Source organism: Notechis scutatus, chromosome 6 (genome assembly GCF_049901735.1).
Source record: "Notechis scutatus isolate UNSWTSFEM ecotype Mainland chromosome 6, rNotScu1.2, whole genome shotgun sequence".
Taxonomy (NCBI): domain Eukaryota; kingdom Metazoa; phylum Chordata; class Lepidosauria; order Squamata; family Elapidae; genus Notechis; species Notechis scutatus.
In genome coordinates, this window is record NC_142014.1 from 44,068,584 (window position 1) to 44,094,023 (window position 25,440).

Consider the following 25,440-nt stretch of genomic DNA (forward strand, 5'->3'; position numbering starts at 1 on the left):
GTCAAATGAACAAAATTAGGTTGTAAATGTATGCATTGGTCAGAAAATATTTTTTTAAATCTTCAACATATTTGTGAATGGTCGCCTGAGTAGTTGTTAAATGAGGAGCAGGTATAGCTTTAATATGCATCCATCCCAATTGTGACATTTTTTTTGGACAAAAAATGTAATTTTCAAAGTGGGATATATTGCTGCTAGACACTGTTTTTGTATGAAAAAAAACAACAAACCAAAATTCTGGTTCCTTTTTACCTTCAATTCCTTTGTGTGCTTGTCAACAATTTGCTGAACATTCATATGTGCCTCCTTTTGTGATGCTACAGAAATTATCTGTTGCTCTGCAGCTGCTGTCATTTCTGCTCGGAGTTCTAGAAGTGCCTTGCTCAAAGCCTAAAAATATCATTAAAAAGATACAAATGAGCTCTGCAAATAAAATAAAAAATAACTGTCATTGTATTTGTATATGTAAATAAACCCAGAATTTAACTTTCTTTAGAACTGGAGTTGCAACCTTTTCTGGATGAGATCTTTGAATGACATCTTTGGAATAAACTCCAAAAATTAATAAATGTGATGTGACAGAAAAAAATATTTTATTTATAATTAACATTATTTATATAACTGTCTCTGTGTGTGTGTGTGTGTGTGTGTGTGTGTCTCTGTGTGTGTGTGTCTGTGCACGCGCATGTGTATATATATGTCAGCAAAAAAGGTATTTGTCACCAAAAAAGGTACCAGGCCTTATTTTCAGGGGATGTCTAATTACTGACTCACCTCGCTGCCGTTGCACCAACAGCCCCGCCCAGCAGAAGCCTGCTGCCGGCCCACTTATTCTGTGGCTCGTGTCTCCCCCGGCCTCCATTTCACCATCAGAGGCCTTCGGAAAGACCTCTACAGCTAAGAAACAAACTCTGGATTGACATGTGCAGAGCCTCCTAGCTTCTGTTTTGCCATCAGAAGCCTTCTGGAAAGCCCTCTGCAGCTGAAAAAAGAGCTCTGGATAGATCCAGGGCTCTGTTATTGGCTGCAGATGCCTTTCTGGAAAGGCCTGATGGCAAAACGGAGGCCAAGGATGATGCCTGTGAGTGACGGCAAGTGGCCACAGAAGTAGGCCTGCAAGGTGAGGTAGGTGTCGAGGTGTGCGAGGCCTGGTAAGTATGGCAGCTCCACCCCCCCATCTAAATTTTTACCATGCATCTCACCTGATTCTATGCACCCCAGACTGATACAGATACAGATAATCAGAGTTGGAAGGGACCTTGTAGGTCATCTAGTCCAACTCCCTGCCCAAGAGGGAGACCCTATACCATTTCTGATAAATGGCAGTCCAATCTCTTCTTGAAAGTCTCAACTGATGGCGCTCCCACAACTTCCGAGGGCAAGCTGTTCCATTGGTTGATTGTTCTCACTGTCAGAAAGTTTCTCCTTGTTTCCAGGTTAAATCTCTCCTTGTTCAGTTTCCATCCATTATTCCTTGTCTGGCCTACAGGAGCTTTAGAAAATAGCTTGACCCCTTCCTCCCTGTGGCAGCCTCTCAAATATTGGAAGACTGTTATCATGTCTCCCCTGGTCCTTCTCTTCACTAGACTAGCCAAGCCCAGTTCCTGCAACCGTTCCTTGTATGTTTTAGCCTCCAGTCCCCTAATCATCCTGGCTGCTCTTCTCTGTACTTTTTCTAGAGTCTCAACATCTTTTTTATAACGTGGTGACCAAAACTGGATGCAGTACTCTAGGTGTGGTCTTACTAAGGCTTTATAGAGTGGTATTAGTACTTCCCTTGATCTTGACTGTATCCCTCTGTTAATGCAACTTAGGATTGCATTAGCTTTTTTGGCGGCAGCTGCACACTGCTGGCTCATATTTAGCTAGTTGTCCACTAAGACTCCAAGATCCCTCTCACAGTCACTGCTATTGAGCCTGGTTTCACCCAGTCTACATGTGTACTTTTAGTTTTTCTTGCCTAAGTGTAGGACTTTACTTTTCTCTACACTGAATTTCATTTTATTAGATATGGCCCAGTGTTCTAGTCTGTCAAGATCCATCTGGATCTTGAGCCTATCTTCTTGGGTGTTAGCTATTCCTGCCAGCTTAGTATCATCTGCAAATTTGGTAAGTTCCCCTTCTATTCCCTCATCTAAGTCGTTAATGAAGATATTGAAGAGTACTGGGCCTAAGACGGAACCTTGTGGCACCCCACTGCTTACTTCCCTCCATGTAGACTTAGACCCATTAAGGACTACTCGTTGAGTACGGTTTGCCAGCCAGTTGCAAATCCATCTAGTGGTGGTGCTATCTATTCCACTTTTTTCTAGCTTACTAAGAAGTAGGTTGTGGTCTACTTTATCAAATGCCTTGCTGAAATCTAAATATATTATGTCCACAGTATTTTGCTGGTCTACTAATTTAGTCACTGTGTTGAAGAATGAAATAAGATTGGTTTGGCATGATCTGTTTTTAAGAAACCCGTGCTGACTGCTAGTTATTACTTTACTTGTTTCTAGATGTTGGCAGATCTGTTTTTTATTATCTTTTCCAGTATCTTCCTGGGTATTGATGTTAGGCTGATTGGTCTATAGTTTCCTGGGACTGTTTTTTTCCCCCTTTTTTGAAGATGGGAACCATATCAGCTTTTTTCCAGTCCTCTGGTAGTTCCCCGGTGCTTCAGGATTTTTGAAAGATATGGTGCAGTGGTTCTGAGATGACCTCTGCCAGCTCCTTTAAAACTCTGGGATGTAATCCATCAGGCCCAGATGATTTGTTTTCATCAAGATCAGACAGGTGCTCTCTTACTAATTTTTTGCTTATTTTAACTTTTATTTCTGGTCTGTCTTTTACAGTTATGTTTTTGGTGGGTTGAGCTGGATTGGGCGCACATGTAAAAATCAAATTAGAACTTACTTCTGGGCTAAGTTGTATTTTCGGGGAGACATGGTATGTATATATATCCTCAACGTACGACTACAATTGTGGTCAAAATTTCTGTTGTTAAGTGAGACACTTTGTTAACTGAGTTTTGTCCCATATTATGACATTTCCTGCCTCAGTTGTTAATAATCACTGCAGTTAATAAGTTAGTAACCCGGTTAAGTGAATCTGGCTTCTCCATTGATTTTGCTTGTCAGAAGGTTGCAAAACCTTGACAAGGTCACAAAAGGTCATATGAACTTGGTATACAGCAATGGTCATAAATATGAACCAGGTGCCAAGCATCTGAATTTTGATCACATGACCATGGGACTGTTACAAAGGTCATAACTGTGAAAAAAAGTCTTAAGTCACTTTTTCAATGCTGTTGTAACTTTGAATGGTCACTAAATCAACTGTTGTAAATTGAGGAGTGTGTGTCTGTGTGTCTGTGTGTCTGTGTGTGCATGTGTGTAACAGTCCAAAGTCAGTTAAGGCATCTCAGGGACTGGACAGGTCGGGATAGAAAGGAATGAAAGGACCATCTTTATTTTGCAGTCATCATGCAAACCAAGTAGAACAAAGGAAAGACACACTATACCATTACTGAAACACTGAAGTCTGCCAGCTCTGAAAAAATGTTGGCATATAGGGAGCTTTTCTGTTTTCATTTACAATTTTTAGTATGGCTTATAAAATGGCTTTGGCCATCTTTGCATAATATACTTAACCAAAAAGCTTTTTAATGATTGCACCCGTCCCCTCCCTAAAAATTGTGAAAGTATCATACTTACTTTTTGTTGCTTTTCTTTTAAAGCTAGCTGATTCTTTAGTCGTTCCACTAGATTCTTCATTGTAGTTGTTGGAGACCTGCTATTTGCTTCTCTTTGTATCTCCAACTCACTTTTTATATTCAGTAGCTCTTTTCCCATTTTTGACAACAAACTCCTTAATTCTTCTATTTCATCTTGCAGTCTTTTAACTCTACCTCGATGCTCCTCCTCAAGCCTAGTGCAACAAAATTATATATATAATTGAATTCCACTATTAAATTGAGCACAGCCAGATAGACTAAGAAACATTCAAACATTATTCATAAATATTTCTCAAAATATTTATATCAAAATTTAAACTAATTTACTGGTAACTAAACTTAGTGATGTTATTAAAAGGTGAGGAGTGAGACAATGATAATAGCTCTAAAATATTATTCAATTAATTTTAAATTTATATAGTGATAATTAGTTCAAAATTTAATTACTTATGCAACAGAGAAGAGCAACCAGGATGATTAGGGGACTGGAGGCTAAAACATACAATGAACGGTTGCAGAAACTGGGCTTGGCTAGTCCAGTAAAGAGAAGGACCAGGGGACACATGATAGCGGTCTTCCAATATTTGAGAGGCTGCCACAGGGAGGAAGGGGTCAAGCTATTTTCTAAAGCACCTGTGGGCCAAACAAGGAATAATGGATGGAAACTGAACAAGGAGAGATTTAACCTGGAAATAAGGAGAAACTTTCTGACAGTGAGAACAATCAACCAATGGAACAGCTTGCCCTTGGAAGTTGTGGGAGCGCCATCACTTGAGACTTTCAAGGAGAGATTGGACTGCCATTTATCAGAAATGGTGTAGAGTCTCCCGCTTGGGCGGGGGGTTGGACTAGATGACCTACAAGGTCCCTTCCAACTCTGATTATCTTTTATCTGTTATCTGTTACAAGACTCAGTTGTAAGTCAAGAAAACTGGTGAAGTTTTTCTAAAGATGAACCATGCAGAAGTATCACAACTTCAGTCTATACTTACTGGGCCCTGATGTTATCAAACTCCTTGATTTTTACTGCAGTTATCTGCTTTTGCTTCTGTAAGTCAGACGATGCTTTCTTTAATTTGCTGAGAAGGGAATTAAGGGAACTGTCCTGTTCTGCTATAGTTTGTTCCAGTTCTGCCAGACGAATTAAATGCTTACTTGCCGGAACAGCTAAAGAAGGCTTTCGAATCAACTCCTATAGAACAACAAAGATTGAAATAAATTTTTCTGTACTCATTTATTTCATTTTAATATTTTAACATCAAAAATCAAAATTTCTTGCCAATACATTGTAAGAAGAAGTTAATTTAGTTCATATAATTCTCAATTCAGAACATATACATCAGTCAAAATTAGGAACTTTCAAAGTCACAAGAATTTCATTAGTAGATTTAAATATTCTCCTTAAAGTCATCATTAGGATGATATATTTTTCTTCAGATCACAGTTTGAAAAATGGTCATAAGTCACTTTTTTCAGTGCCTTTGTAACTTTTGTAACAATTACTAAGCAAACTGTTGTAAGTCAGGGACTATATGTACAAGTTAATGTTTATCTGCATAATGAAATAGCAAATATTGCCCATTTCTTTGTATTTCCTCACATGAATTGCTCCAAATAAAAGGTTAAGAGTGTCAACTCAACCTGTTAGTTCCATCAGTGGGGTAGCTAGTCTAATAATAAAAACAATAATAATGTGCAAGTATGACAAAAGAAAGCAGATAGTATCAACGGTGATAGGTGCCTTGGTTCAAGTGGTGCTCCAATTGAATCCCAATCCCAGTTCAATTGGAGCACCACTTGAACTCCACTGACATTGATAAAATCAACACCAGTCAATTGCCAAAGGCAGCTTCATCTGAATCCCTGATGTCCTGCACTGATACCTTTAATACTATGAAACAATATCACCTTATCCCAGGTCATGGGAAAGGCTCAATAGGTGGGCAAAAATGCCACATCCAGTCTAAACTTCTGGTTGACTGCACAATCAACCATAATAATTTTTCTGTTTTACCTTTATCCCATAAGCATTTAGTTTAGAAACAAATAAAACTTATTATACTTACTAAAGCTGTTTGCTTGAATTTATTAAAGGAACTGTCAACGTGTACATCTAATTTCTGGTGCAGAACTCTGAGCTCCTCTTCATGTTTCTTTGCAATTTCTTCTTGTTCCTAAATAATACATTTACGTTTCTTATAACAATAGACTTTGATAATTTCTGCTATTCAGTTAATTAAAAACAGATGAGAATACACACACACACACGTTCATTCATTCAGTGATTTAGACTCATTTTGTTTCTGCAGACTTATTCCTCCCAAATCTATTCAAATACTAAATCAGATTACGAAATACAAAGAAAGCCAAACTGTCCACATTTTACATTTTCAAAATAAGATTACTTATAACTTTAATATGTGACCTCCTTATGTTTCTTTTTTCTTCTTTGTCCCTATTAAACTGTTACTTTCATTCCTTTATATGCCTACCTAGGAGTGTTTTTCATAAATGATGCACAAAAATATTCAAGAAAAATAACTGAAATAATAGGAAGATGCCAACAGAAAGTATTGGTGTACAGTGTTTTTTTTCCCCAAGCCTAACCACAAATCCCATTATGAAACCTAAATATTCAACCTTCATTTTTATTTAAAAATTCTAAATTATAATACCTCTCGTGCTTTGGCCAAAAGATGTTGGTACTTCTTCAGAATTTCTTCTTTTTGATTTAATCTGGCTTGCATATTTGCAATGGTCTGATGTGCGATTTTCAGAGCATGGGGGTAGGTATTATCATCAAGTTGATCTAGCTGCGCTACCAATTTCTCTCTTTCGGATGATGCTGGCAATTGCAGTCTTAGTTCATTTATGACTTTGTCTCGTGACAAGATGTTTTGCTCTGCTTTCCACAAAGCGGCTTCTTTTTCTTTTAGCTTCTGAAACAAAGAAAATCCATATTATTGAAAATTGGTTATAATTAATTTCAGCAATATGTACATTTTACATGACATTTCAATCAATTATGCTTCTATTGTGATATGATCAGCCTTAAATATAAAACGTGTGCAGATTTTTTTTAAAAAAAACCCTACAACTTTGTAACCTTCTCCGAATTAAAAATACTAGAAGAGCAGGCAGGAAGGTTTATGGTGGTGTGGGTCAAAGTGGAGTGATAATGATAATGGAGGCAACTGCAAGAGAAGGAACTCGGGATTTTCTAGTTAGCAGCTCTGGAAACAGAAAATATAAAAAAATAATAACAGGAGATAATTTGGGGAGAGCTAGCTAGTTTTTGCTAAAGACATTTAGTTTTATCTTTCATTGCTTAGATCCTGTACAATCAGAGCCAGTTACAACTTTCAAAATGCCAATAGTAATACATTTATTTTTTTATCTTGGCATCACAGCTAAAAAATGAACTTCAATTTATCAACTAATAAATTGACATGTTAAACTATCACAAAATAATTTAAACTCGTAGATTAAGGCTTAAGTAGTCAGAATTTGATCATCCTACTAGTTAATGGTAATCAAAAAAATTAAAATGCTTTTATCAACCAATCAAATTAAATTGATATCATTATGCTGACATTTCATTAACAACATTTTCTATTTTTCCAATTTTCACTTAGGTAAACCTAAGAAATTTTGGTCTCAGTTAACACTCTCAGGTTTCCAGCTTATATACTATTTAAGTGATAATTATTGTAAATTATTTGTGGAAAGTAATTAAAAACAGAGTTCCTAAGCTCGCTTGAATAATGATAATTTTCTCCCTCTCTTGGTCTGATAACATCATTAAAAGCAAAAGATTCAATTAGGTGAGTAGTTCTATTACCTCTTCTACAGATTTGCAGGTGGCTTGCATTTCCAGAATTGTTCGACTTTGTTCTCTAACTGTTTTAAGAGCTTGCTCAAGCTGATGTGGAAGAGTCAAGCTAGGATCTGGAACTGTACCTGCAGCTTCATTAAACTGTAAACGAGAGAAATAAATGGAAGATAAAGAAAGCAGCTCCCCACCAAAAAATATGGCTCTATTATATAGCTTTAAATCAATGTAATTACCTTCTGAGCTGTACTTAATATGTTCTGTTTCTGACTGTCATATATATCCAGCTGACGTTCTAATTCTACTTCTCTTTTATCCCAGGCCATCTGTCGCTCCTCATGGAACTACAATTTTATATGAAGAATGACATCTAAGAATGACACCACTATAGCACAGTGGTATAAATAAACTTAAATGCAAAAAATGTTTTTATGAAAGATTAACAACAGTAATATTCTTAAGAGTACATAATTTTTTTGCAGAAAAAAATTGATAGTGGTATTTTTTCTGTACCTGGCCCTGCTGAACAATTTCTTCTTCCAAATGATTGATTGTCTGTTCATATTCAGAGAGGATATTTTTTAAATATTTAATTTCCTCATTTTTCCTGGATAATTCACGATTTAGTTTAAGTTCTTGGAGGCGAAGTTCTTCAATTTTCACATGCCACTCAATTACCTGATAATTTATAACAAATCAAATCTCAACAATAATTTAAACAACACGAATAATTAATTCCAGTAAAGTAATATAATAGTCAAGAATTGAACAACCATTATAACTTTTTAGCAAGGAATAAAAGGCTTTGAAATAAGGAATTCTTGATGTCCCTATACAAAGTGTAGTGTACATCTAAAATCTCTTCACATTTTGGTCCTAACTAACACGATGACTTTATAAAGGAAATATAAATCACTGTGCACCACTAAGAAGGCTAGAAAGACATGCATATAGACAGGGGTGATGGGAATAATATCCAAAGCCTGACCTGGCATATGCAGGATTACATATAAAAGCTTTCAATTTAAGACTGAATGTCTCAAACCTTTTGTGCTCCTCTTGCATCTTTTAAAGTGGCTACTAGTTCTTCTATTCCTTTTAATTTCATCTCCATCTCCACTGCTCTGTTCTCTGCATTTCGACGTTCCTGCTGAGCTTTCTTGATATCTTCCATAGTTTTAAGTTTGTCATTCTGCAGTTGAATCATAGTCTTGGAGAACTTCTCTTGTTGAGCTAGGGGCAAAGCACCACTAAATTGCCTCCGTAATGACTGAACAGTTTGGCGTAAATGTTTGACTCTATTCTTCCCTTCAACTCTTGCATAATACAATGCTTGCTCTTTGTCATCCAATTTTTGCTCTAAGCGCATATTAGCGATCTCTGCCTTCTGAAGTTTTGATGTTGCAGCTGCCAACTTAGTGATAGCTGTAGCCTCACTAACCTGAATGGCCACAATATGCTGATGTAATTTTGCAATAAGTGTTTTTTCATCTGATTGTACCTAAAATCCCAAAAAATAAAAATAAATTAAATGTGTTTAAAAGAATAATACTACAAAAAACACTAAAAACTATGCTGGGTATCAGAAATCCCACCTGATAATCCAAAATCTGCATTCTGAGTGATTCCACTTCCTTATCTCTCGATTGTTGCCGATTCTCCAGTGCAGTAACTTGTGCCTTAGCAATATCAGAAAGCTCCTTTAACCTTATAGCAGAAGTAAAAGTTACTATAAGAGTTGGCAAGATTAGAAAGGCCTAAGATTGGACTATTAAAATAACAATATACCAGTATCAACCATTCTTTCTGCTCGTAAACAAATGGCTCTCAGTCCATTTCAACACACAGAATGGAATAAGTTGCAAGAGTTCAATCTTGAATGTATTGTGTAAATGGTTTGAATCTTTCAGTTCACAATAATTGATTTTCTTTTATATTAAATGAAAAATTAATAAAATGAATGAGAATGCTTTCTAAAGAGACACATGAAAGCTTCCTTTATAATAACCTCCCATTTCATAACTTTGGAATAAAAAGTTAATTTAACAAAAGCAATCTGTCTTAATATTTTCCCATTAAAAAGATCTTGTGACATACATATATAGGAAAAAGATGATCTGCTGGGTAAATATCAATACACTTCCTCAGTTTTCAGCAAAGGGATACAGTTTAAAACTTACTTTGATATCTCAATCTTGAGTTCAGTTTCACTTTTCTCTAGCTCCATTATTCGATGTTTATCCACATCACTTATTTCTTTACTCACACTGTTTGACAGTTCATCTCGCAAAGACTGTTCTACCTTCTGTGCTTCAAGGTTGATTTTTGTAAGCTAAGAAAAATCAAATTGAAATGAATTTCACTGAGGTAATATATAACGATGTCCAAACATACAGCTGGATTATTTATATCATGTATATTTTTATATTCTTAAATCTGAAAAAGAAGATTTTAAAAACAGGCATCTGGCTAGGGCTTAGCATTTAAATGTAGCTTTGTTTTCAGTTGCATCTGTAACTCCTTGTGACTTACTAAACTAGAAGGAAACACAATCAGTCTATATCTATTGCATATTTCACTCAGTGCAAAAAATCTAGGTAAAGTGTTTTCATGCAATTACATTCACAGATTTCAAAGCATACCATTTAAAGAACTATGTATGAAATCATAATCTCTACAAATACTGAAATAAAGATCTAGTAAAGTGCGTAGTACCTAGGCTAAATCTATGAGAAGAGGTGAGAAGACATGTATATATTTAATCTGATAGCTGTTTATACTGTTAGAACTTGGGGTGTTACATTACAGCATAAGACATTTATCTTTGAAATACATACAGGAGTTTGATTTTTTATGTCAAATTGCAAATTTCAGCAACATCATAAAATAATACAGCAGCAACATCATAAAAATAATTTATAATAAATTACAGCAAATGTTTTATGTTGCTGTTTGTTTTAAAAGAGTTATAAGCCATTGCAATCCCAGCTGATAATACAAAGTTGTAATTCTTTTCATCCAATCCATTACCAAAAGGCAGAAATGAATGGCAGAAACCTGAAGCAGCAATGAGATTTCAAAAGCAAAACTCACTTACAGTACAGTCTTTTGCCTATTTACTTGAAATACAGCTCACTAAATCAATGGAAGCTACTCATAGGTAAACATGTATATTATTGCACCTTTTACATCAGTATAGATCTTGAGCATGTACATGCTCCCTGTTTTAATCAATAGCCCCTAAAAGCCTCTATCACCATGGATTCTTTTTAAAACCAACAAGTTAACTCAATGAAAGATAATTACAAAAACAAAAGCAATCTATAATTGTATCAAACACTTTATACAAGCTACATAAATATAGCTTAATAACCACCTCAGCAAATTTTGTTTCCAGTTCAAAGTTACGTTCTTCTGCTTGTTTTAATGTATTTCGTAGTTGTTCATACATTCTCTGACAATGTTCTGCTCTCTGACGTTCATTTAGTTCCTTCATTTCAAGCATAGTAATTTTCTTAGAAATAGAAACAATCTCACTGTTGGTTATGGACTTTGTAGCTTTGTCTGTAGCACTGTCTCCTAATAACAGCAATAATATAATAATAATAATCATCATCATGTATAATAAAATGCTACTCAGATGTACTACATACCTTAAACAGAAATAAAATGTAATACTACTGTTATAGAGGAACAATATGTTAAATTTTCCAAAATGTTTATTCTTTTAATATAAAAATAGGAATATGACCCAGCAATCTAACCATCGTTTAATTATAGCAGATTAATAATTTGTTGATGATTTAATCCCATTTGTGAATTTGAAATACTTCATTTTTTCACTGAAGGCAGAAGAAACTTGAGAAATAGGACAAACCATCTAACATGTTAATGTTCTAATAACACAAGAGAAAAGAAATAGAGATATATCTAAATACCATGTTCTTTGTTCAACTCAATAAATGGATGTAATTAAGAATCTTACTCTTGCCAAATTTAAAATGTGAAATTGGTATTCCATCACTTCCCAAGTAAAAATAAAAATATATAAACTTGTCAACTTGCTAGTTTTACAGAAAAAAAGTAAAATGTATTACCATATCTTTTTACCGTAACTATGTGCTTACCAAGTTTTGCTGTTTGTTCCCAGGCTTGTTCAATTGTATGAAATTTCTCCTTTGTAATTTCTAGTTCTTTATTCAAAGATTCTATCTGATTTTTCAGAGATGTGTTCTCATGCTATGAAGGAACATGTAAAGGTACATTATTTTTCTACTGTAAATATAATTTGAATGGAATAACAGTACTGATTTTTCTATGTTAATCTGAATGAAATATACCTTGACTTTAACAAGAGTTTCCTGGGACCACTCCATAAAGTTCTCTTTCTAATTCTTGGTGATAATGAAGCATCTAATTGGATTTGCTAACAGCTCAAAAAGTAAATGAAGGGATGAAGGGAACAATATAAAGTTTCTTCAAAGTAATATAATAGAAATAATATTACCTCAAGGTGTTCCACATTGTTTGTTCTTTGAATAAGCAAGTTATCTTTTTGAAGCATATCCCTATATTTAGCAGTTAACTCATTATATTGTTTATTAGCCATTTCAAGGTCATTTAGAGGTACACTATCAACCAATGCTTTTTGCAATGCTGCTATCTTGAAAGTTGCCATTTCCTAAATTGAAAAAGAGAATGTTGTCAATAGTCCAAAGGAAATTATTATTCCAAGAGTTACTAGAAACATATCTGTAGGAGTGGCAGAGCTTGGAGAAAGAGCCAAAAGAAGAATCAGTCTAGAGTTTCTATGTTGCACAAGCAGACCAAGTCCAAACCTTCATGAAAGCCAGCTGGGCAGCTTTGGGCCAGACACACTCTCAATCCAAATCACCTCACAGGGTTATTATTATGGGGAACATAGGAGTATATATGTGTTGGATATATTTTCCACCCTGAACTACTTGTAAAAATAACAAAGGTGGGATACAAATAAATAAACAAACTCTAATCTAGTGCCAAAATAGTGCTAACCATTAGTTGACTGCATTCCTGTGCATAGGCATGAGCAGGGGTGGGATATGACAGCGTTAACTACCGGTTCGGGATTTACGAGCTTCCCTGCAGGATGCGCGCCTGTAAATCGTCATCAGCAGCTGCCTGCAGAGAAGCAGCCTTTGAAAACCTCTTTTCCTGCTTTTCTAACTGCAGCTGTGCCTCGTTTGGCTGCTGAAGTTGAAAAATCAGGAAATAAAGATCAGGTAAGAGCCTGGGTGTGTGGGTGGGCAAAAACATCAGCAGACATAGAACCAGTTCTATGTCTGCTGCTCTTCAGAGCTACCGGTTCTACAGAGGTGGACAGAACCGGTAGAAACCCACCCCTGGGCATGAGCAGTAAATCAATTTAATTGAAACTTAATGTTTTTTCCATCTGATATTAACCTTGCCAATTGCTCTCTCTAAAACTTTTCAACAGACTGCAATGAAAACACCAGAATGGCATCTGAACTACAGACTGGAGAAGCAGCTGCACAACCCACTTTGAATGCTGTTCTACACCACTAAGACGGTTTGGAAACCAAGATATGCACAATGTCAGCCAAGATGCACAATGTCAGCTATGATGCTCCAAATTGGTCCAACAAATGAAGTATTTGCCTCCCCCTATGCCAAGTCTCTCCCTATGCCAATAGCTCCAGCACCAACACCTGTTCTGGCAGAGCTACCTATTTTACAGAGAACTCACAGCAGCTTGCCAGAAAGGTTTGGAAGTCAGAAAAGATGAGAACTTTCATAGCATAACATGAGGTGCTTATGGACAACTGGGCAGTGGAATTTCCAACTGACCGGTTGCAAGTTTTCTTTTTAAGAGTGTTTCCTCATAGCCTCAGCATCTCAAAGGGGTCCCCCCTTCATTGAACACAATGACACTATTATGGTAACTATCAGAGCTACAGGGGCTAGTTCAGGAATCTGTTAAGAGAGATTACAGCAACATACAGGATTCATGAGCTTGATAACACATAATCAATTTATGTATAACTGATCCATACAGTATGATGAACAAATTTTGATAAAGTAACATACTTTGAACCTTTGCAAAGATCCAATCTTCTCTCGAACTGTTACCTCCATTGATATCATCTCAGTCTTCATTTTCTCATTTTCTTTGCGAAGATGCTTTTCCATTTCAAGCAATGTTGTGTATTGTCTTGATACTGATCTTTCATTGACTCTCAGAACAGTTATTTTTCTACTATAATCCACGAATAGTTGTTTAGTATCATCAGTATCCTTTTCAAGTGCATCCAATAAATCCTGTGGAAAGTTTCCAGTATTATAGACATTGTAGTCAACATTTGGTAAGCATTTTACTCATGCATAATTAACAGATTCTGGATTATGAAGCTTAATTCATACCCAATCTACTCCATCTTTCCTCAGTATTTCCCCCAAAAAAAAATCTATGCAGAGAATAAGTACATTAACAGTTATGAAAACAGTTTTTCCTCCCTATTCCTCTTTGTATCTGGTGATAAAGTATGGGGGAAAGTGAAAACCTCAGCAAATCAAAGACCACTTGCTAATAGTTTAGGGGAAAAATATGAAATTATATTCTTAGGATTATAGCTAATTAACATTTTCTGTTCTAATGTCAATTAAAATTTACTACAACCAAATGAAAATAACCTCCTTACAGTATATTGCTTTATTTTTATATCATCTTCCTCCTTTTGATACTCCAATCTTTTCTTTTCCTGTAGTATTTTCTCATTAGCAGCTTTCCAGTGTTCCTTTTCACTAAAAAAGACAGAAGCTTTTCCATAAATGCATGCATACTTAAAGCCATTTCTTTCTATCTCAGCCTGTAAAATACATTTTAACAAGTTAGGTGGGTGCCTAGGTTTGAAAGTTTAGATTAAAAAGATATAAGCAATTCTCAAAAAGAACTGATGAACAAAACAGAACTTGTGAGAAAGAACATTACAGTATTAATTGAATGTTTTGATATCACACAAATTGTTTTATTTTGCCTCTCATGTTTAGCTCACAGAAATTTAAACTATATTATTTTCTAAATAAATATTACAATACCAGAGCACTATACAATGCAGATGGTCTAACTTTACAGATCCATAACTCAAGAGATTGTGTAAATTTAGCCAAAAAAAAATCCCACATCTCATAAATCAAATAAAAAGTACTACTTAGGAGCATTAATACATTGTTTAATTAAATTGTTAAATGTTCAGGATTAGATCTTGAATCTGAAGAGAAGAGACAGAAATTCTTATTAGGTACTGTAACAATTGTGAATAGATGTGTTGAGAAACTACCTAATCTAGACAGAATTTGGTATCCTGTCTGATTCTGAATATAGCAAGGTATTGATTGACCTGCTTGTTTGCTCTTCTTTCATATAATAACTATTTCAAGTTTTCGGGAGAAAAAGCTAATATTATCATGATTTGAAAATGTTTCTTTTTGACATAATAGTATCAATTTTAAAATTTGTAATTTGGCAATATGAACCCATAAAGAAGTAAAAACTACTATAAGCTGAGTATGAATTTATTATGTTCATAGGTTAGCTCAAAAAAACTATCAGACAAAATTCTCATTTCTTCCATTAACAAAATATTTTGACTTTCTAATCAAAATAATCAGAAGGAAAAACCACTATACCTTTGATATTCTTTATACAGCAAGCCTTGTTGATGTCGAATAACTGCAAATTTTCTCTTATATTCTTCTATTGCCTCTTCTAATTTTTTGAAGAGCTGTTCTTTGTTTTCCAATTCCTAATAAGACATTTAAATTAAAAATATGATACCTCTCTACTTCAATTCCAATGTTACTGCTTGGAACAGTGATTTCTTGAAGATAATGAAGTTATTAAATTAATACTTAATAACAATGGATTTAATTGTATAAGCATGCTTGTTAACAAAATATTCTATGCTCGTTTTATGTAGACATGCTATTTTGTGTGATTTTATATATGTGTGTGTGTGTGTGTGTGTTGTGGCTCCGAGTCCTGAGCCTGTATTGTTAGAGGAAGAGGACTCGGAAGATGAGGAGGAGGAATTGGGAATGCCTTCCTCCCCAGGACCTTCCTCTTCGGCAATGCCTTGCACCCTGATAATACCTCAGGTTTCAGCAGATAACCGAGAGGGACAGCCTGAGACTAATCAGGAGGAGGAGGGCATATCGGAGCAGCCTCTGACAGGGAATCAAGTAGACGAAGGTTGGCTTGATGCTAGGCAGCGTCGCAGGAAGAAGTGTGAGTTGCAGCATAGGAGGCGTGGACAAATCAGAGAGTGAGCTGAGTCATTGAGACACACCCCCACAGGGGATAAAAGTGGGTGTGTTTTCTCTGGAAACTCTGTACGGGACAAAGTGTTACTTTTCTGTCGATCTTCGGTGTGTTTTGTTTCTTGAAAGCTTTAGTGATTAATGTTTCTGGTTATCTTGTCGGACTTGGCAGGCAGTGTTTGTGATAATGCCAAGAACATTGTCTGCTTAAAGGAATTAACTCTGTAAATACTGAATCTTCTTGGTTGCCAGTATTTTGTCGGAGTTTGGACTTTTCATCTTCCTTGGAAAGGTGAGACATGACATAACACACACACACACACACACACACACACACATATGGTATTCAGCTTTGTTGGTATTTTCCCACGCGTCATTATAGTTGTGCTTTTAAAGTTGTAGCAGCGTTTGCAGAATGTCATCTGCCATCATCAGGCTTCTGGTGACAGACGAACACAACCAGAAGCCTGATGATGGCAGATGACATTCTGCCGAAACATTGCTACAACTTTAAAAGCACAACTATAATGACGTGGGAAAATACCCGAACAAAGCTGAATACCATACATGTAAGTACCCGCGAAAACTTAACACACACACACACACACACACAGAGATATATATATATATATATATATATATAATGTATAATGTATTATATGATAAGCATTCATACTTGTCTATAACTAATTTTGAGGAAAAAATATTAATTGAAAAGCTACTGATTAAGTTTAACTCTCATGAATGAAAAAACTATATCTGTATGTTCTTCCTAAACTTTTGTTCAATTTCTGTATATGGAAAAAAAAATCTGACAGATTGGACATATAAAAAATACATATGCTATTTAGTTTAATGTTATTTACCTGCAAAAGGTGTATTAAATAGTCATTCTGGGAATTAATCATGTTCACACTAGAAGGAGACATCCCTTCTGGAAGATTTGGTGATTTAAATATTACATTGCCACCTTCTGATTTTTTCAGCATATCAATTTCATTTTCTAGGTTCGCAATCTGAAAAATAAACATTAAAAAATAACAATGCAGGGAATCTCAGAAATCTCTGAAGTTTTATCTAGGGCATCTCACTAAAACTCCTGGAAAATTCCATGGTTATAAATTAGAAAACCTTCCCTGGAAGTCCATAGTGCCAAATCACATTATACTGTATGTAAAGCTTTATATATTTTAACAGCTTTCAAACAAATCAACAGAAGAACACTTGCAACATCAATCCGTCAATCACAACAGACATAATTCACTAATGAAGTCCGGAGACAAACAAGCAATTCCATTAAAAACAGCTTGCAACACAAATAGCTCTGAATGGGACCCCACTTAACATTTTTCCAATAGTAGCAGAGATAATTTTGAAAGCCAAGGTAACCTACATACTTTTGTATTTGCTTTAGCTAGCTGGTTAGAAAAGTTTACTGCTTCTTTCCGAGATTCTCTCAATTCTTTGCGCAATTCTTCATTTCGGCCTGTCAGTTGGTCCACTTGGGCCTTCAAATGCAAGGTGGCATCAAAAGTTCCTTCTGCATTCTTTAATTCAATTGCCTGTCAACAATTAATTCATCACAAAAATAAGTATTTTCAATTAAATTATGGAAAATTTTCAATTGCTCCCAAATAGAACTCTATTAGTAGTCCAAGTAATCCACGAGATAGTGCTTTCCAAAAGTTTGAGACTATGCTTTCTATCATCTATGACTATAATAAGTAATCTTACTGGATTCATAGATTAAAATAAGTTTATTTAATGTTCTATAGCTTAATAGAACTTTTAATTCAAGAATTTAAAATTTTGAAGAATGATTTCTATGATGAAATGAAACAGATCACTGAGTTGCAATGAATAAAAAACATATCACATATGAAATCAGACACCAACATTATTCTATAATTCTCTTGGAAAAAAATTCTAAAGAATGAGGAAAACAAAAGGAATCAATTACCATTTCTGAAAGATTACCAAGAACATTAAAAGGGAAAAACATTCACTAGAGATTTTTCTTTTTTCTCCAAGATAAGATATGGGGATCTGGCAGGTAATTGATTTTGGTCCTTTATGTAAGCCTTTTCAATTTGTCATTGTCTCTATCTCATCCCAAGCCATTATTTTGTAGTTATCTTCACTAACAAAACAGCTACAAACTGCTTAGTAAGATTCCGTCGACCTATCTCTGCCTTTAGAGCATATGAAATATTTTGTATAGTTCTATCAATACAAAGATAGAGCAGCATGGTATTAATACCTAGTGCTGATCCCCTGATGGGCAAATTCATGAAACACTGCTGATGCACATAACTATAACAATAGGTAATTTAAAATGTAAACTATGATCAAAGCGGACTGTAACAGTCGCAGCAATTACCTAGTACCTCTTTTTTTTTAGTCTCTTCTGATAAAGGTAAAAACACTTGGCTCCTCAATATAGACCCTAATCCCAAGCCATTCACTGTAGACAGGAAATGATACATACATGTCTTCTAGGTGACATTAGAGGACAATCCCATTCTTAGGAATTCTGTCAAGAGGTTGTAAACACTTGTTGCTATAGTTCATTTCAAATTCTGTAAAACTTGCAGCTATATTCAGCAAGAGGCATAACTGATATATTTTCCTATTTCGTGTGCTATTTTTAACAAACTCATCAACATAAAATCCATTGAATAATGAGAGAGATTCGACTAAACTAAATAATTAAAATAAAACAAGAGACTCACATTTACTAATCGCTCCAGACTAGGAATCATAAGAGCACTTTCTCCATCTTTCATACCTGGATCCTTTTGCAAATCCTTTATTGCTTGTAAAATTTCTTTCATGCCTTGTTGAAGGTGCTTGTTTTCTTGTACCAACTCTTTCACTACAATTACAATGCAAATTGTTCACATCTGGACACCATGGAATGAAGCAAGTTCACATTCATGTGCATTTTTAATAGACAGGCTTAAAACAGTGACTTTACTCCTTACTGCCACTTATTTGTACTATTCTATATTGAGATTTTCACTTAATTCAGAACACAACAGACAGTTGGCAGTTGTGAGGACAATTCTGTTGCAACAGAATTAAGGGTCTGGAAGCTCACTAATGTTTCTCTGTGGTGATGCAAATGCTATGGAACTCACTGACTCCTGAAATCTGATTAGTTATAATAAAGCTTTAGAAAATTGTTAAAAATATGATTGGTTTAAAAATGACAGAATTTAATTATATTTTGGTTGGCTGTTTCATGATTATATCTATGATTTAATTTTAGGGTTGTTTACTACTTATTATTATGTATTGTGGATATTCCTCATGGCAACAAGTCCCTCATGGCAAAGTTTGCCATCCTCTAATTTATGCAAAGGTTTCAAGATTTAAGACAAATTTAATTTTGGTTGATCCACTAACTGTCACAAAGTATACATGTAGTTACATTTCTTACGAGAACTATAAACTATAACCTTGTAAGATGTTCATTATCAAATTTACATCTTCAAATTTCCTAGCTTTCAGTTTTACCAATCAACAATTATTTTGACATTTATTTCTCTACTGACATTAAGTGATTGAGCCTCAGACCTTCAATTAGGAAGATTTAGATTTACGCAGAATTAGAATATATTCATCTAATATCAAGGCAGAAGCTTGACTCCCCTTTTAGACATAATTCTATTATACTTTCAACATTAAAAGTTGCAAGATATATTTTGAAAACATTGAGGAGGAAGTAGAATTCTGACCCTTATTCATTCAATTAACTTAAATTTTGGGATAACCCATCTTACTGTTATTTAAAAAAGGAAAGTGGGTTATAAATGAACACTTTTGAATTATTAATATTCACTTTTTTCTTGTGAAGTGACTTTTTTTAATATAATGAAAATATTTATCAATATTATTCAGAAAACACCAATTTTTTGTATGTATTTTTTCATTTTATGTTAATATTAGTTACTTTTTTTACTTTAGACTAAAGCAATTTAAAAAACAATAAAAATTCAGCTTACAATTGGATTTCAGTTTCATTATTACAATCCTGTTTTGTTCCAAATCTCTTTCTCGTTCATTTAATTCTTTGGCAAGGTAGTCATTCTGTCAACAAAAATGACATGAGCATAAAACAGAATTGCAGTTTTAAAAGGGGAATTGGTTAATAAATCATTAACTAAGAAGTTGAAGAAACATAATTAACACATACATGTCATTCATTTTCAACAATTTATATGATACAGTATATTTGAATATACGGATGATAGTCAAATGCTACAGGCCAGGAAAGAATTAACAGTCCCAAAATATGAAATAATTTTATTCTTATCATGCTACAAACACAAAGTTTTTTATATTATATTTGGAACCTTGAACTACCTCAAATTTCTGGCTCCTGCATCTTTCAAGCTCTAGCTCTGCATTTTTATTCAGTGTGTTCTTGGCAAACAAGTCTCTTAATATCTGCTCATTCTGAAGAATAAGTAATAATTAGTGCATAATTATCTATGTCTTAGCATCAATAAACTTTAATATTACCTATCTTCAACCTGTAGTTGCCTATCAAATGATTACTAAATAATTTCTAGATGTGATCAACATATGTCAAGCTCCTTAATTTGTAGGGCACATGCAAGGAACAAAGAATTAGAGATTTGGCTTCGAACTATTAAAAATCAAGATAGAAACTCCTTAGCCCTTTATTAATGAGGTTATGAAGGCAGGACCTATTTGAATCACTTTTTCTCAAAACATTTACACAATAGACTAAGATAAGGGTTGCTAGATAAGTCTACCGATTCTCCCATCTATAGATGTACATATTCCTCTTTCTTTCTTAGTCTCAGCACAATCTTATACAGCAGCATTACAATTCTGCTGTGAAAATAGGGAAATGCCCATTTGCCAGGTTAAGACCAGCCAGGCAATGACAATTCATTCAAATAAATATTATGATCTAGCCATTATTATGATAACAGTAACTATGAGATAGTAATCTAAAAATATATGTGGAAGGTGTCTCACCTCTGACCTAAGGAACATTATTTCACTCCTCAGCTGTCTTATGAGATTTTCAACTCGATCTACCTGATATGCCTTCAATGACTGACCACATACTCCTTCCAAGAGCTCTACTGGCCATGATTCTGAAAAATACAGGTCTTTGCCGGTGTCTTGCAAATCTGTCCTCAAATCCATCAATTTTATTTCAGAATTGTCTTCCTCATTTTTTAACAGGATTTCCTGCACTATATAGGATGACATAGGCTTCCTGAGCAGAGAAGATGGCAGCCCTTCCTGAAAATCCAAGGGTTGTTTCTGTACAGAGCACAATGGCATTTGGGCGTGACAAGAAGCTTCTGTTTTCTTCATCTCCCTTTCCTCTCTTCGTATATGCTTTTTATCAGCCCTCTCAGTTCTTTTCAGCACAGAAAATGAAACTGGACAATCTACGCTGTTCGACTTCTCATTGCTGACTGAACATAAAGCTGTCCCTAGAATTTCTGTGGATGTTTGCTCTAGTGAACTGTAAAACTCATCTATTGTAAAAGCCTTAGAACTATCACTGTTATCTTCCACTTGTACCTGTGGAGCAAGTTGAGAATGAGAAAAGAAACCTTTTTCACTTTTTCAAACAAACTTGGAAAAACTCAATTTAATTCTTTCAGAAAAATTCTTTCAGATTATTTTATCCTAAAGTATACTTTCTTTTCTCTTTTATATATACAGTATATAATACACTCACTTAATACAGTATAACTGTAATTCTCAAAATGAACAATACTTAATATTCTACTCAGCTACATAAGAAAATTACAAAGTATTACACATACAGTGTATGTATTTCAGATACACATTCACATACAGTGCGTGTATTTCAGAAATTCAGTCAAAATGGAATTTCAAAAGAATGGCTACCTTTGTTTTAAGTTTATCAAAGTTAGATGTACTCATTAACTCAGATCTCTCTCTTTTCGTCTTCAAATCTTCAGTAAAATTATCAATCAGCTGTAGATCATCTGCATCCAGTCCTATTTGGAACCAAAAATTTAGACAAAATTAACTTCGGGAGGATCTGAGAAGTAAAAGTTGAGAAATAGACTTTACCCAAAAAAGTGTAAAAAAAATCTTCAATGTTTGGCTCTCTTAGATTGACAGGAGATATCAACATCATATTAAAAAAATAGCAACTCAAATTTTTATCCCACTGTGCAAAATTAGTGAAGAGTCACAAAAAACAGAGGTGGGAACTATCAACACTGATTAACCTGATGTAGATTATAGAACTGATACTTACTTAAATAAAAAGACATTTAGCAACAGATCAGACACAATACAAACATTTAGCAAATTCTTTTCTATATAGTTTAATGGAAAATACTGTGTTCACAATGAAAGACTCCATCATACTTGTTAGGGTTTGGGGATTAACCCCTAGAAGAGTATTGCAGCAGTAGTCAAACCAGGCAACCAAAGGAGAGCGGAAGGGCCCCAGAGTATACACACACTGAACACAAACACTGTTTGTAGTTTAAATAGTTTTTAATCCAGTTAGAGTTTAAGCATTGTCATTCAGTCCATTAATTCATTCACAGTATTTCCATCCAGTATGACTCACTAGTATGGTCCAAGTTAAGAGTCCTTGCAATATCTTTATCAGCCGATAAAGATATCTTCTCCTCCTCCGGTTTCACTCTCCAGAGAAACAAACGCTGGATATTCAGTAGAATTACGCAGTAAATCAGCAAACAGTAGCAAACAAGAACAGTTCAGTCACAGGCACTCACAGTCAGTAATCACAGTTAGTCGCAGCAACACACAGTAAGTCGCAGCAGCACACAGTTACAGCCAGCATCGGCACACAGTTACAGCCGTAGCTTTCCAGCTTCTAATGCTTCCTTATATTGTAACTTCTAACCGCACCCTTAATCGGCTAATTGCCTGCTGCATTGTGCTTAAAGTGATAAGCACTTAAACCATGATATCTAAGTTTTATATATTTATTCACCCAAACCATATTTGGTATCAATGTTATACCTAACATACTCCCCTTTTGGGTGAAATAAATATATAATACCTTACAATCTAACCCCATAATTTTCACAACTCTCCTGGTGCTTACTGGCACCTTGGGCTTTAGTAAAATTATCAGCTAAATTGTCCTCCGACATACAGTACTCTAGCTGAATCATCTTACTTCTTACAGATTGTCTCACGTTTAGGTATCTTAGATCTGTATGCTTGCTCCTTGTTTTTACTCCAATATTTGTGGCCATTTGAATTGCTGCCTGATTATCTTCATGTATAATTATAGGATAATCTACAGTTATACCTATATCAATTAACATTTGTTTATACATTATTAACTCTGTACATAACAATGATAAACAGGAGAATTCTGATTCCATAGTAGACAAACTTATATGCTGTTGTCTTATTGACTTCCAGCCTATTAATGTCTTACCCAGCATTATGGCTGTTCCTGAAGTCGACTTTCTAGTGTCTCTTTCTGATGCAAAGCTAGCATCTGCATAAGCACACAGAATTAAATCACCCTTTGGTTCTAAATACAATGAATAATTCATTGTTTTTTTAAGATATCTTAATATCCTCTTAGCTGCATTCCAGTGTCTTTTACATGGTGCAGAATTGAATCTAGCCAACTGATTCACGCAGTACGATATATCTGGTCTAGACCAATTACTAATATAACTCAAACTACCAATTAAAGATTGATAAATCACCTTATCAAACTCAGGGCTTTGTTCATCAGTGTTGCTAAACTCCTGACTCATTGGAGTCTTAGCTGGCTTACAAAGCTCCATCTTGTAATCTTTTAGCAATTTGCTTATCTTATTCTTCCTGAGATATCTTAAAACCTTTCCTTGTTTTCTTTATATTCAAACCGAGATACTTCTTTATCTCCCCTAATTGCTTGATCTTTATTCTCTTTCCTAATGATGTTATTATTTTATTTGCTTCATCATTAGTTTCAGTTATCAATGCAATGTCATCTGTGAATAGTAATAATAATGATACTTTCCCATTTGTCTCCCTCTTAAACAGACATGGATCGGCTAAACCAGCTTTAAATCCTATATTGTCTAGTTCCTTTACAATATACTGGTTCCATTCATAGCCTGATTGTTTAAGACCATAGAGGCTTTTCTTTAACAACCAACAATCATTATTATCCTTATTTTCACTTTTAATACCAACAGGTTTTTTCATATAAATAGTATGTTTTAATGGGCGTGCAAGTAAGCAGTTTCCTACATCTAGATGGTTAACTATATAGTTTTTACTAGCTGCCCACACTAAAGCTGCTCCTCAAGGTTGCTGCTTAAGACTAGGTGCAAACACCTCATCATAGTCATTAGCATTCTGCCTAAAACCTTGGGCTACTAACCTTGCCTTATGGATTAAATTACCATCTTTATCTGTTTTTACCTTAAATATCCATTTGCAGCTAATGGATTTCTTTCCTACAGGTAATTTAGCATTTTCATACACTTTCATATCTCTTAATGAATTTATTTCCTTATTCATTGCTGCATACCATCTTTCTTTTTCCTTAGTAGGATACTTTTTAATTTCTTCAACAGAATTAGGAACTTGATTAATCTGGCACACTGTGTTAGCCTGGTACCTATCAGGCGGTCTAGATATACGTGTAGTTCTTCTGGGAATTACAGGGCTTACAGGAGGACTTTGTTGAACTACTACCTGTTCATCTTCCTCATCCTGTTCAGCTATTGAATCTGTTTCTTCCTTTATGGGCACTATTTCATCCTGTATTTGTCTCTTTACTTTATTTTTAAAGTTACAGGGATAACTAATGGGATTTCTATAGGATTCAATAATTACATCTTTATTGGCATCCTGTTCTAATTTCTCCCATCCTTCATGTTCTAGAAATTGGGCACTAGCACTACATAACACTTTAGATGTGCCTTTTTCCCAAAATCTATATGCCCTATGGTTTGCCTGATAACCAACGAAGAAAAATCTTTTAGCTCTATGTTGCCCTTTTTTTCTGAGTTGTGCAGGAATATGCACCCATGCTGGTGCACCAAATGTGTGCAGGTAACTTAGATCAGGTTTCCTGCCATGCCACCTGGTGAATGGAATTTCACCTGTTGTTGTATTAACAACGTTGTTTAATATGTTATTAGCACACATTGTAGCCTCCCCCACAAAGAATCAGGTAACCCAGAATCATTTAACATTGTTCTAACCATTGCCTGTAGTGTTTGGCCTCTTCTTTCAATAAAAGCGTTATGTTCTGGCCTGTATGGAGCAGACTTCTTATGCTCTATTCAGCTACTTTAAGTCTGTTCTGGAATTTGTTATTAATAAATTCCGTGCCATTATCTGTCACCAGGGTTATCAGTTGCCGTTTAGACTTTCTTTCAGCAAACCTAAGCCAATTGAAAAAATGTTGATATGTTTCAGTTTTGCTTTTCATTAAATAGCAAAACCCATATCTAGAATAATGGTCCATAATGCTCAGTATATATCTAGCACCCCCATACTGGGTTTCTTTGGACCTATTATGTCTGCAAATACTACTTCTAAAGGTTCT

The 25,440-nt window shown here is 34.8% G+C and overlaps 1 protein-coding gene across 6 annotated transcripts in view; it reads right to left on the reverse strand.

The window, feature by feature from the left end:
• Nucleotides 1-25,440, reverse strand: part of CEP290 (centrosomal protein 290) — a 72,380-nt gene that overhangs the window by 25,837 nt on the left and 21,103 nt on the right. For 3 of the 6 annotated variants that reach the window (XM_087968046.1, XM_087968048.1, XM_087968052.1), the window contains 23 exons: nucleotides 21,774-21,886; nucleotides 20,235-20,327; nucleotides 19,874-19,958; nucleotides 18,599-18,741; nucleotides 17,264-17,428; nucleotides 16,733-16,882; nucleotides 15,237-15,352; nucleotides 14,249-14,351; nucleotides 13,638-13,868; nucleotides 12,058-12,231; nucleotides 11,678-11,789; nucleotides 10,927-11,129; nucleotides 9,731-9,882; nucleotides 9,146-9,257; nucleotides 8,596-9,051; nucleotides 8,064-8,228; nucleotides 7,787-7,894; nucleotides 7,560-7,694; nucleotides 6,394-6,657; nucleotides 5,785-5,892; nucleotides 4,711-4,910; nucleotides 3,699-3,912; nucleotides 253-390 (listed from right to left, as the gene is read on the reverse strand). In XM_087968046.1, coding sequence (XP_087824172.1) covers nucleotides 253-390; nucleotides 3,699-3,912; nucleotides 4,711-4,910; nucleotides 5,785-5,892; nucleotides 6,394-6,657; nucleotides 7,560-7,694; nucleotides 7,787-7,894; nucleotides 8,064-8,228; nucleotides 8,596-9,051; nucleotides 9,146-9,257; nucleotides 9,731-9,882; nucleotides 10,927-11,129; nucleotides 11,678-11,789; nucleotides 12,058-12,231; nucleotides 13,638-13,868; nucleotides 14,249-14,351; nucleotides 15,237-15,352; nucleotides 16,733-16,882; nucleotides 17,264-17,428; nucleotides 18,599-18,741; nucleotides 19,874-19,958; nucleotides 20,235-20,327; nucleotides 21,774-21,886 — 3,740 coding nt within the window. The remainder of the gene's footprint in view (nucleotides 1-252; nucleotides 391-3,698; nucleotides 3,913-4,710; nucleotides 4,911-5,784; nucleotides 5,893-6,393; nucleotides 6,658-7,559; nucleotides 7,695-7,786; nucleotides 7,895-8,063; nucleotides 8,229-8,595; nucleotides 9,052-9,145; nucleotides 9,258-9,730; nucleotides 9,883-10,926; nucleotides 11,130-11,677; nucleotides 11,790-12,057; nucleotides 12,232-13,637; nucleotides 13,869-14,248; nucleotides 14,352-15,236; nucleotides 15,353-16,732; nucleotides 16,883-17,263; nucleotides 17,429-18,598; nucleotides 18,742-19,873; nucleotides 19,959-20,234; nucleotides 20,328-21,773; nucleotides 21,887-25,440) is intronic. The other 3 variants (XM_087968051.1, XM_087968050.1, XM_087968049.1) reach the window with 1 other exon arrangement.